Here is a 12,730-nt window from a genome sequence, read left to right as displayed (position 1 = left end):
CCTTGTGCACTCTATCCAGGCCTTTCAATATTTGATAAGTTTCAATGAGCTCCCCAACATTTGTCATCTATATTAATGATTTGGATGAGAATATATTAGGAATAGTTTCTTTAGGATTGCAGAAGACACATAATAGGTGACATCAAGGGTAGCAGCGGGATCTTGATTAGCTGAGGAGCGGTAAATGGCTTGAGACCATAAGACATAGGAACAGAGGATAAGTAGATCAGCCATGATCAACTGGCAGAGCTGACTTAATGAGTCAAGTGACTTAATTTTATGGTCTAACTGAAGAGGCTGTTATAAGTCAATCTCTTTAGTAAGTCTGGAGTCACACACAGAGCAAACAATGTGTTTATAATCAGTAGTTCAATCCCGTGAATGATCTTCTAGTAGCATATCCATTATCTCACTGTTCTCTTAACTTTGATATCTATGAGTTGACTTGTATGTGGTAGGCCTAATGGCTTCATGTTTTGTAAGTTTCTGTTACTATTGGATCTTATCAGACTGTACAATGCCATCAGCTAAAACCTTGCTATCTATTGCTCCATTTTTTAGGAGTTGGACCTTTATCAGAGGTCAAAAATAATGAGGAAGATTCTACTGATACACTTGACTATTTTAAATAAATTTCTTCTCTGTTTAATATTTCCTTCTCTCTGGCTCACTTCAGTGATATCACTGACAAGGAGAATTGCCAGTTTTGGATTACATCATTTACTTTCCATAGTGGGAAAGGTCACAACCTCAAATTGGCCTGAGACTTGCTGCAGAGCTACCCACTGTTTGAAAATACTTGCTGAGGAAACAGCAATACACAACCTGAAGTGTATTTTAAGAGCATAAGGGATTTTGCTTGATCAAAATATTGCAGCTCATAATGTCATTTTAAAGAAACTTATTTAGAGATACAGCATGGTAACAGGCCCTTCCGGTTCTGCAAACCTGCACCACCCGATTTAACCTATTTGGCTTATCTGCACATCATTGGAATGTGGGAGGAAACCAGAGCAGTTGGAGGAAACCCACGTGATCACGAGGAGAACGTACAAATTCCTTACAGTGACAGGAATTAAACCCCGGTCCCTATGCTACCATGCCGTCACCTCAGCTCATTTTTTTGTGCAGCTTAGCAAGTCATTTTCAAAACACTTCTTCACTCAAAATGCAAGACAGTTAGTGAAACAGGAAAATGAAGAAGCTGAGAAATATTTAATATACTTTTCCCTGGCAAATTTTCTCTCTTCCCATAGATAAGAGCATGGAGTTTGTGTAGAGTTACAAATTGTGCAAGCTTTTGGCTAACCTCTGTACATTTTTCCTCTCGTTAATAGACGGATTGTCTATGTGCAGTAGAGACGATCTTGATTATCTCTCTCATCATGTTGACAAATATGCATTTCCATTAAGTGTATTCTATTAATACAATCACAAATGGAAATTCTGGCTTCCATTCTGCATGTGTCAGAGAGTTTAGGCCAATGTCAGCATTTCAAAGTAATATGCTCATGGGAATTAATTATTTTTACAGAATCCTACAGTATTACAGAGGCCATCTAGCCTATTGTGCCTATACAGCTCTTTGAAAGAGCTACCAATTAGACCGAATCACCAAATCATCTTTCCCTTTAGCCCTGCACAATTTCTCTTTTTAATGCATATGTTCAATTCCCATTTGAAAATCATTCTTGAATTTGCTTCCATAGCCCTTACAGGCAGTACGTTCCTAATTACAATTTGCCATTTAAAAAAAGCTTCTATTTCTCCCCACGTCCCCCACATTTAAGTGTTTTAGCCAATTATCTTGAATCTGTGTCACATAGTTATTAATACTTTTGCCAATGGAGGCAGTTAGTATTCATTTATTCAAGAGTTATCATTAATGTTGAATACCTCTGTTTATTTTCCCTGTTCAAGATGAAGAATACGAGTGAGCATCACTCCCTTAAGTCATTGAAGTCGCATGTTCCAAGAGACAGACAGACATACTTTATTGATCCCGAGGGAAATTGGGTTTTGTTACAGTCGCACCAACCAAGGATAGTGTAGAAATATGGCAATATAAAACCATAAATAATTAAATAATAATAGGTAAAGTATGCCAAGTGGAAATAAGTGCAGGACCAGCCTATTGGCTCAGGGTGTCTGACACTCCGAGGGAGGAGCTGTAAAGTTTGATGGCCACAGGCAGGAATGACTTCCTATGACACTCAATCTAACTAACAAACCTTTGGAGCTTCCCAAGGGTTTGACATCTTTCCGAAAGTGTAGTGCATGCCAGTTGAGATCAAATTATAAACATTGATATCTCAACTTCGCATTTTTGGGGTTTATTTATAAAGGCAAGGATCACCTATGCTGTATGAACAGGAGAAGTTTGTGATAGTGACAATAGTAGTTGGCAGATACTTTGTGCAAGAAATTGGAGCTCAAGCTGGATGTACTCAGAATCTTCCAAGAGGCAGAAAACCTCTTTGATGAGACTTCTACTGACCTAGAATATAGGTTTCAGATAGTAGATGGGTGACGGGAGTACGCAGTTAGTGCATAGTTCCACTGTGGCCAATCCCTTCAGCAACAAGTATACAACATTGGATATTACTGGTGGGGGAGAAATGACCTATCACAGTGCAGCAGCCAGGCCAGTGGAACTCTTGAGGCTCAGCAAGGAAGGGTGATGTCAAGCTGGTGATAAGAGATTCAAGGTTAGGGAGCCTGACAACCATCTAAAGAGCAGCCAGGAGATGGTATGTTGCCTCCCAGGTGCTAGGGTCCAGGATGTCTCAAAGCGGCTGCATAAGATTCTGAAGAGAGAGGGTGAGCAGCCAGAAGTCGTGGTGCACAGTTCAAAGGTAGAAAAGGGGAAGAGGTTCATAAGACCATAAGATACAAGAGCAGAATTAGGCCATTCATCCCATTGAGTCTGCTCTGCCATTCCATCATGTCTGATCCCACTGAACCCCATACACCTGCCTTCTTGCCATATCCTTTGAAGCCTTGACCAATCAAGAAACTATTAACTTCCACTTTAAATATACCCATAGACTTGACCTCCACTGTAGTCTATAGCAGAGCATTCTGCAGATTCACTACTCTCTGGCTAAAAAAATCCTCCGTACCTCTGTTCTAAAAGGTTGCCCTTCAATTTTGAGACTGTGCTCTCTAGTTCTAGATATTTCCACCAAAGGAAACATCCTCTCCACATCCACCTTTATCTAGTCCTTTCAACATTCGGTAGATTTCATTGAGATTCCCCTGCATTTTTCTAAATTCCAGTGAATACAGCCCCAAATCTGCTATATGTCCCTCATGTTAACCCCTTCATTCCTGGAATAATTCTCGTGAACCTCCTCTGAACTCGCTTCAAAACATCCAATGAGATACGGACCCCAAAACTGCTGACAATACTCCAAGTGTGGCCTAACTAGTCTCTTATAAAGGCTCAGAATTTTCTCCTTGCTTTTAAATTCTCTTCCCCTTAAAATAAATGCCAACATTGCATTTGCCTTCTTTAGCATAGTCTCAACCTACAAATTAACCTTCTGGGAGTCTTGTATGAAGACTCCTAAGTCCCTCTGCCACTCTGATGTTTGAATTTTCTCCCCATTTAGATAATAGTCAGCACTATTGTTCCTTTTACCAAAAAGTATTGTCATACATTTCCCAACACTGCTGCATTTTTTGCCCATTCTTCCAATTTGTCTAGGTCTTGCAGCAATCACATTGCTTCCTCAGCACTACCTACCCCTCCACCTATCTTTGTATCATTCACAAACTTTGCCACAAAACCATCAATTCCATTATCTAAATCATTGACAAACAATGTGAAAAGTAGCGGTCCCAATACTGACCCCTGAGGAATACCACTGGCAGCCAAATAGAAGAAGCATTTCTTCCCACTCGCTGCCTCCTTCTTGTCAGCAATTCTTCTATCCATGCCATAGGAGTTAGCTTGTTAAGCACCTTATCAAATGCCTTCTGATAATCCAAGTAAATGACATTCACTGCCTCTCCTTTGTCCACCCTGCTTGTTACTTCTGCAAAACAGGCAAGATTTCCTTTTACAGAAACCATGCTGACTTTGACTTATTTTATCATTAATCTCCAAGTACCCTGAAACTTCATCCTTATTAATAAACTCCAACACTTTCCAACCACTGAGGGTAGGCTAACTGGTCTATAATTTCCATTCTTTTGCCTTCCTCCCTTAAACAGTGGAATGACATTTGTAATCTACCAGCCTTCTGGGACCATGCCAGAATCAAGTGATTCTTGAAAGATCATGGCCAATGCATCTGTTACCTCTTCAGCAACCTCTGTCAGGACTCTGGGATGTGGTCCACCTGGTCCAGGTGACTTATCCACCTTAAGACCTTTCAGTTTGCCTGGCACTTTTTCCTTTGTAATAGCAATGGCAATTACTCCTGCTCCCTGACACTCACAGTCCTCTGGCACACTGCTTGTGTCTTCTACAGTGAAGACACTTGCAAAGTACTTATTAAGTTATCTGTGATTTCATTGTCCCCCATTACCACCTAACCAGCATTTTCCAGTAGTCCAATATCAACTCTCACTTCTGTCCTACTCTTTGTATAACTGAAAAAGCTTTTATATCCTGCTTTAGATTTTTGGCTAGTTTACCCTCATGTTTCGTCTTTTTCCTTATAACTTTTTTAGTTGCCTTTTGTTAGATTTTAAAAGCTTCCTTATCGTCCAACTTTTGCTGCCTTATATGACCTTTTCTTGACTTTTATGCAGTCCTTGTTAGCCATGGTTGCCTAGCCCTGACAATTGAGAACAAGTTTTTCTATCCTGCACCTTGTGTACTATTCCCAGAAACTTCAACCATCTCTGCTCTGCCTTCATCCCCACCAGTAGCCCTCTCTAATCCACCTGGGCAAGCCCCTCTCCCATACCTCTGTAATTCTATTTATTCCATTGTGATACTGATACATGTGATTTATGCTTCTCCCTCTCAAATTGCAGTATGAATTCAATAATTATGATCACTGCCTCCTCAAGGTTCCTTTAATAAGATCTGGGTTGTTACACAACACCTAATCTAAGATAGCCTTTCCCTGAGTAGGCTCAAGCGCAAGCTGCTCTAAAAAGCCATTCTTATAGGCCCACAACATATTCCCTCTCTTGCGATCCAACACCAATCTGATTTTCCCAATCTCCTTGCATATTGAAATCCCCTGTTACAGTTGTGTCATTACCCTTATTACATGCCTTTTCCAGCTCCCTTTGCAGTCTACTATTTGGAGGCCTATATATGATTCCCATAATGGTATTTTCACCCTTGCAGTTTCTTAACTCCACCCACAAAGATTCAATATTCTTTGACCCTGTGTCACCTCTTTCTGAGGCGTAATTCCATTTCTTACCAACAGAGCCACACCACTGTCTATGCCTTCCTGTCTGTTCCTTCAATATTTTTTGATGTTAAACTCCCAACTATGACCTTCTATCAGCCACGACTCAGTGATGCCCACAACGCCATCCTAACCAAACTCTAATTGTGCCACTTCATCCACCTAATTCCGAATGCTACGTGTATTTAAATACAGCACCTTCAGTCCTGCAGTTCTTCATCCTTTTGAATTTTGCCTCTGTAGGACCATTTAACTCTTTGCTTTGTCTGCATTTGTACCCAGTCATTGGCTTGTCCTTACTTAAATTCATGTTACACCTGTCATATACTTGTAACCCTGCGGGATCATCCTCAGCTCTATCTTACTGGTTCCTATTCCCCTGCCATATTGGTTTAAACCACTCCCAACAGCTCTAGTAAACCTGCCCAGAAGAATATTGGTCCCTCTCAGATTCAAGTGCAACCTGTCCTTTTTGTACAGGTCACACCTGCTCCAGAAGAGGTCTCAATTATCCAGAAATTTGAATCCCTGTCCTCTGCTCCAATTCTTCAGCCACATATTTATCTGCCATCTCATTCTATTCCTGTCCTCACTGTTGTGTGGCACAGGCAACAATCCCAAGATTACTACCCTTTCAGACCTGCTTCTCAGTTTGCTTTCTAACTCCCTGTAATCTGTTTTCTACTTATGTTGTTGGTACCAATATGTACCACAAGTCCTGACTACTCACCCTCCCTTTTCCTGCGCAGTGAGTTAAGGAAGAGGCTGAAGAGCAGGACCTCCAAGGTAGTTTTCTCTGGATTACTTATTCCCAATGCATTGTGCTAGTCAGAGCTGAGAAATGATAACAGTACATCTGAATGAGTAGCTGAGGGAGTGGTTTCATGGTGCAAGGTTTCAGTTGACTGGATCATTCAGATCTGTATAAAAAGGACTTTTTATGCCTGAACCCGAGGGGCACCAATACCCTTACGGGCAGCTTTGCTCAAACTGTTGGGGAGGTTTTAATCTAATTTGGTGGGGTGATGGGAACTGAAGTGATAGGGCTGATGATGGGGCAATTGGTATACAAGTTGATGCAATGTGGAGTGAGACTGTGAGGAAGGACAGGCAGATAACAGGGCAAAATTGCAGTCAGTGGGATAAGTTGCATTGTAACAGGGATACAAAATTGCAAAGAGTGACAAATACAGAACTGAAAGTGTTATATTTGAATGCACACAGAATACAAAAAAAGACAGATGAACTTGTAGCACAGTTACAGATTCGTAGGTATGACATTGTGGGCATTACTGAGTTATAGCTGAAAGGGGATCATCGTTCAGAGTTTAACATCCATTGTATTGAAAGGATGGGCAGATTGGCAGAGGGGATGGGGTGGCTCTGTTGGTAAAAAAGAAAGCAAATCCTCAAAGATGGAACATAGGATCGTAAAATGTAGAATAGTCGTGGATAGATTGAGAAATTGCAAAGGTAAAAAGACCATGATGGGAGTTACATACATGTCCCCAAATAGTAGCCAAATGAGGCATACAAATTTCAACAGGAATTAGAAAAGGCATGTAATGAAGGCAATGTTGCAATAGTCCTAGGGGTTTTCAATATGCAGATAGATTGGAAAGCTCAGGTTAGTGCTGGATCTCAAGAAAGGGAATTTGTAGATTGCTTTTGAGGTGACTTTTTAGAGCAGCTTGTAGTTGAGCTTGCTAGGAATAGGTAGTTCTAGATTGGATATTGTGTAATGAGCCAGGTTTGATCAGAGAGCTTCAGTAAAGGGAATCTTTAAGAAGCAGTGATCATAGTATGATAGAATTCACTCTGCAATTTAAGAGGGAGAAAATAAAGTCAGGTGTATCAGTTTTGCGGTGGAGTTAAGAGAGTTATAGAAGCATGAGACAGGAGCTGGCCAAAGTTGATTGGAAATGGGACCCTGTTAGAGGTGACAGCAGAACTGGAGTTTTTGGGCCAATTCGGAAGGTGCAGGATAGATACATCCCAAAGATGAAGTATTCTAAAAGGAGGATGAGGCAACCTTGGCTGACAAGGGAAGTCAAAGACAGAAGGAAAGGAAAAGAGAAGACATATCATAGAGCAAAAATTACTGAGATGTTAGAGGATTGGTAAGCTTTTAAATACCAATGGAAGACAACTAAAAAAATTGGAGAGAAAAGATGAAAGATGAAGGTAAGATATCCAATAATATCAGAAGATACCAACATTTTTTCAAAGGTATAAAGAGTAAAAGGCAAGAATGGATATTGAACCACAAGGCAATGATGCTGGATAGGTAGTAATGGGGGATAAAGAAATTGCAGATGAACTGAATAAGTATTTTGCATCAGTCTTCACTGCAGAAAACACCAGCAGTATGCCAGATATTCGAGTGTGTCACAGGGCAGAAGTGAACGTGGTTGCTATTACTAAGGAGAAGTTGCTTGGTAAGCTGAAAGGTCTGAAGATAGATTAGTCACCTAGATGAATAGACTACACCCCAGGGTTCCGAAAGAGGTAGCTGAAGTGAGTGTAGAGGCATTAGAAATTATCCTTTATGAATTGCTAGGTTTAGGAATAGTTCTGGAGGACTGGAAAATTGAAATGTCACCCCATTCCTTCAGAAAAAAGGAAATTGTGAGCCAGTTAGCCTCACTTAAGTGATTGGGATGATACTGGAGTCCATTAATAAGGATAAGGTTTCGGGGTACTTGGTGCATGAAAAAGTAGGTCGTCAGCATGGTTTCTTTAAGGGAAAATTTTACCTGACAAATCTGTTGGAATTCTTTGAGGAAATAACAGGCAAGATAAACAAAGGAGAGTCAGTGCATGTTGTTTACTTGGATTTTCAGAAGACCTTTGACAAGGTGCTGCACCTGAAGCTGCTTTACGAGAGAAGATCCCATGGTATTACAGGAAAAATAATAGCATAGTTAGAACATTGGCTGACTGTCCAGAGGCAAAGAGTGGGAATAAAGAGGGTTTTTTCTGGTTGGCTGCCAATGACTAGTGGTCTGCGGTCTTCGGTACTGCTGTCACTGCTGTTCACGTTATACTGTATGCCAATGATTTGGATGATAGAATTGGTGGCTTTGTGGCCAGGTTCGCAGGTGATACGAAGATAGGTGGAGAGACAAGTAGTTGAGGAACCCAGGGGTCTGTAGGAGGACTTGGACAGATTGAGAGAATGGACAAAGAAGTGGCAGATGGAATGTAGTGTAGAGAAGTGTATAGTCATGCACTTTGGAAAAGGACTAAAGGCATAGACTATTTTCTAAATGGGCAGAAAATTCAAAAATCAGAGGTCCAGAGGGTCTTGGGAGTCCTTGTGCAGGATTTCCTAAAGGTTAACTTGTAGATTGAGTCATTTGTAAGGAAGGCAAATGCAATGTTAGCCTTAATTTGAGGGGACTAGAATATAAGAGCAAGGAGTTCAGAAGAATTAGAGGGAATCTCGCTTAAACCTATTGAATATTGAAAGGCCAAGACAAAGTGGATGTGGAGAGGATTATTCCTATAGTGAGTAAGTCTAGGGCCAGAGGACACAGCCTCAGAATAGAGGGATGTTCATTTTAGACAGAGTTGAGAAGGAATTTCTTAGCCAGTGAGTGCTGAGTCTATGGAATTCATTGCCACAGATGGTTGTGATGGCCAAGTCATTGAGTATATTTAACATGAAGGTTGATGGATTCTTGGTTGGGGCTTCAAAGGTTATAGGGAGAAGAAAGTAGAATGGGATTGAAGGGTGTTAATAAATCAGTATATTGGAATGGTGGCACAGACTCAATGGGTTGAATGGCCTAATTCTGCTCTTATGTCTTATGCTCTTTGGAAGTGCTGAGAAACCTGATCCTTTGGAAAACTTTGAACTTGAATTGGAATTTTATGAAACTGCTGCAATTTGGAAAAAAATTGAAAATGTTCACAAAATATATTTATAAAATGATACTGACTGGTTTGCTTATAATTCACTTCTTTAAGAGGCTTCCTGAGATTCTTTTTAGAACTCTTTTTTTCAGAAAGTAATCAGAAAATTTAACTGCTAAATTGGAAATTTTAAAATTTCCTTAAGCACAAGAATTTGTTTGTTTCTCCTGACCTCCGAAAACTTGCTTCTAATTACACTAAATTATCAGAGTGCTATCTTTGGAAAATACACTGATATCTTTGAAATAGATGAATAATATTTAAAAATATTGGATTGATTCTATGTTGATCAGCAAGTTAAATAGATTTCAATTCCTTTCTCCATTCCTTGGTGTATGAAAAGTTTTCAGGATCAGAGGTGTAAAGGGACTTGGGAGTCCTTGTGCAGGATTCCCTAAAGGTTAACATAAAGGTTGAGTCAGTGATAAGGAAGTAAATGAAATGTTAACATTCATTTTAAGAGCATTAGAATATAAAAGCAAGAATGTAATAATGAGGTTTTATAAGGCATTAGTCAGGCTACTCTTGGAGTATTGTGAGCAGTTTTGGGCCCCTTATCTAGGAAAGGCTATGTTTGAATTGGAGAGGGTCCAGAGAACATTCACAAGAATGATCCCAAGAATAAAAGGGTTAATGTATGAGGCACGTTTGAAATCTCTGGCCTTTACTTGCTGGAGTTGAGATAAATGAGGGGGAATCTCATTGAAACCTGGGGAATATTGAAAGGCCTAGATAGAGTGGATGTGGAGAAGATGTTTCCTACAGAGGGAAAATCTGGGTGCAAAGGGCACAGTCTCAGAATACAAGGATATTCCTTTAGAACAGAGATGCCAAAGAAATTCATTAGCCAGAGGTTGGTGAATCTGTGGAATTCATTGCTACAGGCAGCTGTGGAGGCCAAGTTATTGGGTATATTTAAGTGGTGGTTGATAGGTTCTTCAATCACAAACAAGAGAAAATCTGCAGAAGCTGGAAATCTGAGTACCTCAGATCCGAGCGTTGATAGGTTCTTGATTAGAAAGAGTGTCAAAGGTTACAGGGAGATGCAGGAGAATGGGGTTGAGAGCGATAATAAATAAGCCAAGATAATAAATAATAAATAAGACTGGCCTAATTCTGCTCCTGTGTCCTATGACCTTAAAACTTTGTTTTGTTAAGAAGAGATTGTGAGTTGAGTGCAGTGCCGATAGTTGCATGAACTCTCCACTACCCCCCACCCCACCACCACTCCTTTATCATTTCCTATCAGTCACCTTATGTACAGGCACGCCTGTAACTTGTATTATTTTATGGGCATATACGTAATCTATCTATATAAGATGTTTTATATATTTATATTTGTTGTGTTCTTATCTTACTCTGTTACTTACTGCATTGCATCTGCAGTAACAACTATTTGAGGCTCCTTTGCACTTGTGTATTGGAATTGACGTTAAACAATCTTGAACTGGTTAACGTGACATTTGTCTTATTCTCTGGCTTCTTTCAAAGGAAGGGGAAGTTCCTTTTTAATTTTGAAAACTATGGAGCTACAGCCCAAGATTTTGTTGAATGGATGAAAAAGTAAGTGTTGATTCTTTGAGCAATACTCACGCCTATAAATAATCACATTAATTTTTCCAGCTTATTTTTTACAATAATAAATGCTTCACAGCTTAAAATTTACAAACCTACCTTTGGTGGTGGTCTAACTACACTCGATGGCCACTTCATTAAGTACACCTGTACATCTGCTTGAGAATGCAAATATCTAATCAATCATGTAGCGAAAACTAAATGCAAAAAAAGAATGTAGACATGGTCAGGAGTTTCACTTGTGGCTCAGACTAGACATCAGAATGGAAAGAAGTATGAACTAGATGATGTTGACCGTGGAATGATTGGTGCCAGGCGAGGTGGTTTGAGCACCTCAGAACCTGCTGACCTGGGATTTTCATGCACAAAAGTCTCTAGGGTTTACATAGAATGGTGTAGAAAAAAGATCAATGAGTGGCAATTCTGCGAGCAAAAATATTTTAATGAGAGAGGTCAGAGGAGAATGGCCAGACTGGTTCATAGTGACGTTAACTCAAATCGACCACGCTTTACAAAAGTGGTGTGCAAGTGAGCATCTTGAATGCACAACATGATGGATTACAGCAGTAGTAGAACACACCAGGTTGCACTTCCGTACATAATAAGGTGTCCAGTTAGTGTATATTGGGTCGTCCCACTGTCTCTGCCTGCTTCTGCCCACTGAACTCATTGTCCTCACACCCCTACTCCATTCTATCACCCTTGCTTCAGTCCATTCCCACCTATATCCATGACATTTCTCATGCTCTCGATCTTGCTAACTTTCAATTCCCTGGCCCTGGCCCTGACCACCTCATTTTCACAATGGATATCCAGACCCTATACAGTTCTATATCACATCAAGAAGGCCTTAGAGCTCTCTGCTTCCTTCTCAATGGAAGAATCAACCAAGTTCCCTCCACCACCACCCTCCTCTGTCTGCCAGAATTGGTCCTCATCCTCAAGAATTTCTCTCTCAGCTCCTCCCACATTCTCCAGATCCATGGGCACCCATATGGCCCCAGCCCCAGAGCTCAAAAAAAGCGACATAATAGACTTTTAACATCGGAAACCAGCAAGTTGTTTGTCATGTCTCCCCTTTCCCTGTGAAATAGAGACAACTCTTTCTCCCTTATTATTCGCCTGTAGTATGTTGAATGCCGGGTGAACTATGTTGTCTTTGGAGTACTGCAAGTCTGTGTCTTTACTGTTGCTTTGCTCACGATTGAGTGCTCAGTGGTGGTTGCGGAAGTTTTTTTTTGCCGATGGAGGGAGGGGGGATTGTTGCTTGCTGCTGCTTAGGCGCAGGAGGGAGGGAAGCTGGGAGTTGGGATCTTTCGGGTTCCAACATGTAACTGTCATTCATTCTTTGGAGTACTCTGTTTTCATGGATGGTTGCAAAGAAAAGGCATTTCAGGATGTACATTATATACTTTTCTCTGACATTAAATGTACCTTTGAAACCTTTTCTGTGGCTATGGAGAACACTCCATGTTCCAAGTCTTCTTTGGTAATGCTCTCCAACTTTTCCTTCACTACATTGACAACTGCATTGGGGTTGCTTCATGCACCCATGCTGAGCTCGTGCCAATTTCATCAACCTTGTCTCCAACTTCCACACTGCCCTTAACTTCACTTGGTCCATTTTTGATGTCTCTCACTCCTTTCCCAATCACTTGTCTCCATATCTGGCGACAAACTGTCAGCCACCATCTTTTATAAACCTACCAGTTCCACAGCTATCTTGACTATACCTCTTTAATTCAATTCATATCAAATCAAATCAATGGCTGATTGGTTCCATTTATTACCCGAGAATAATATACAGTGTACAACCTGAAATACTTGTCTTCACAAACATCCACGAACATCAGAAGAAC

General features: G+C 40.5%; 1 protein-coding gene across 1 annotated transcript in view; it reads left to right on the top strand.

The window, feature by feature from the left end:
• pdia5 (protein disulfide isomerase family A, member 5) overlaps positions 1-12,730 on the top strand; it is a 211,341-nt gene that overhangs the window by 88,276 nt on the left and 110,335 nt on the right. Inside the window, exon 10 of the mRNA XM_073046123.1 lies at positions 10,788-10,859. Coding sequence (XP_072902224.1) covers positions 10,788-10,859 — 72 coding nt within the window. The remainder of the gene's footprint in view (positions 1-10,787; positions 10,860-12,730) is intronic.

This window comes from Hemitrygon akajei, chromosome 5 (assembly GCF_048418815.1).
Source record: "Hemitrygon akajei chromosome 5, sHemAka1.3, whole genome shotgun sequence".
Classification (NCBI taxonomy): Eukaryota; Metazoa; Chordata; class Chondrichthyes; order Myliobatiformes; family Dasyatidae; genus Hemitrygon; species Hemitrygon akajei.
This window is presented reverse-complemented; position numbering and strand designations above follow the sequence as displayed.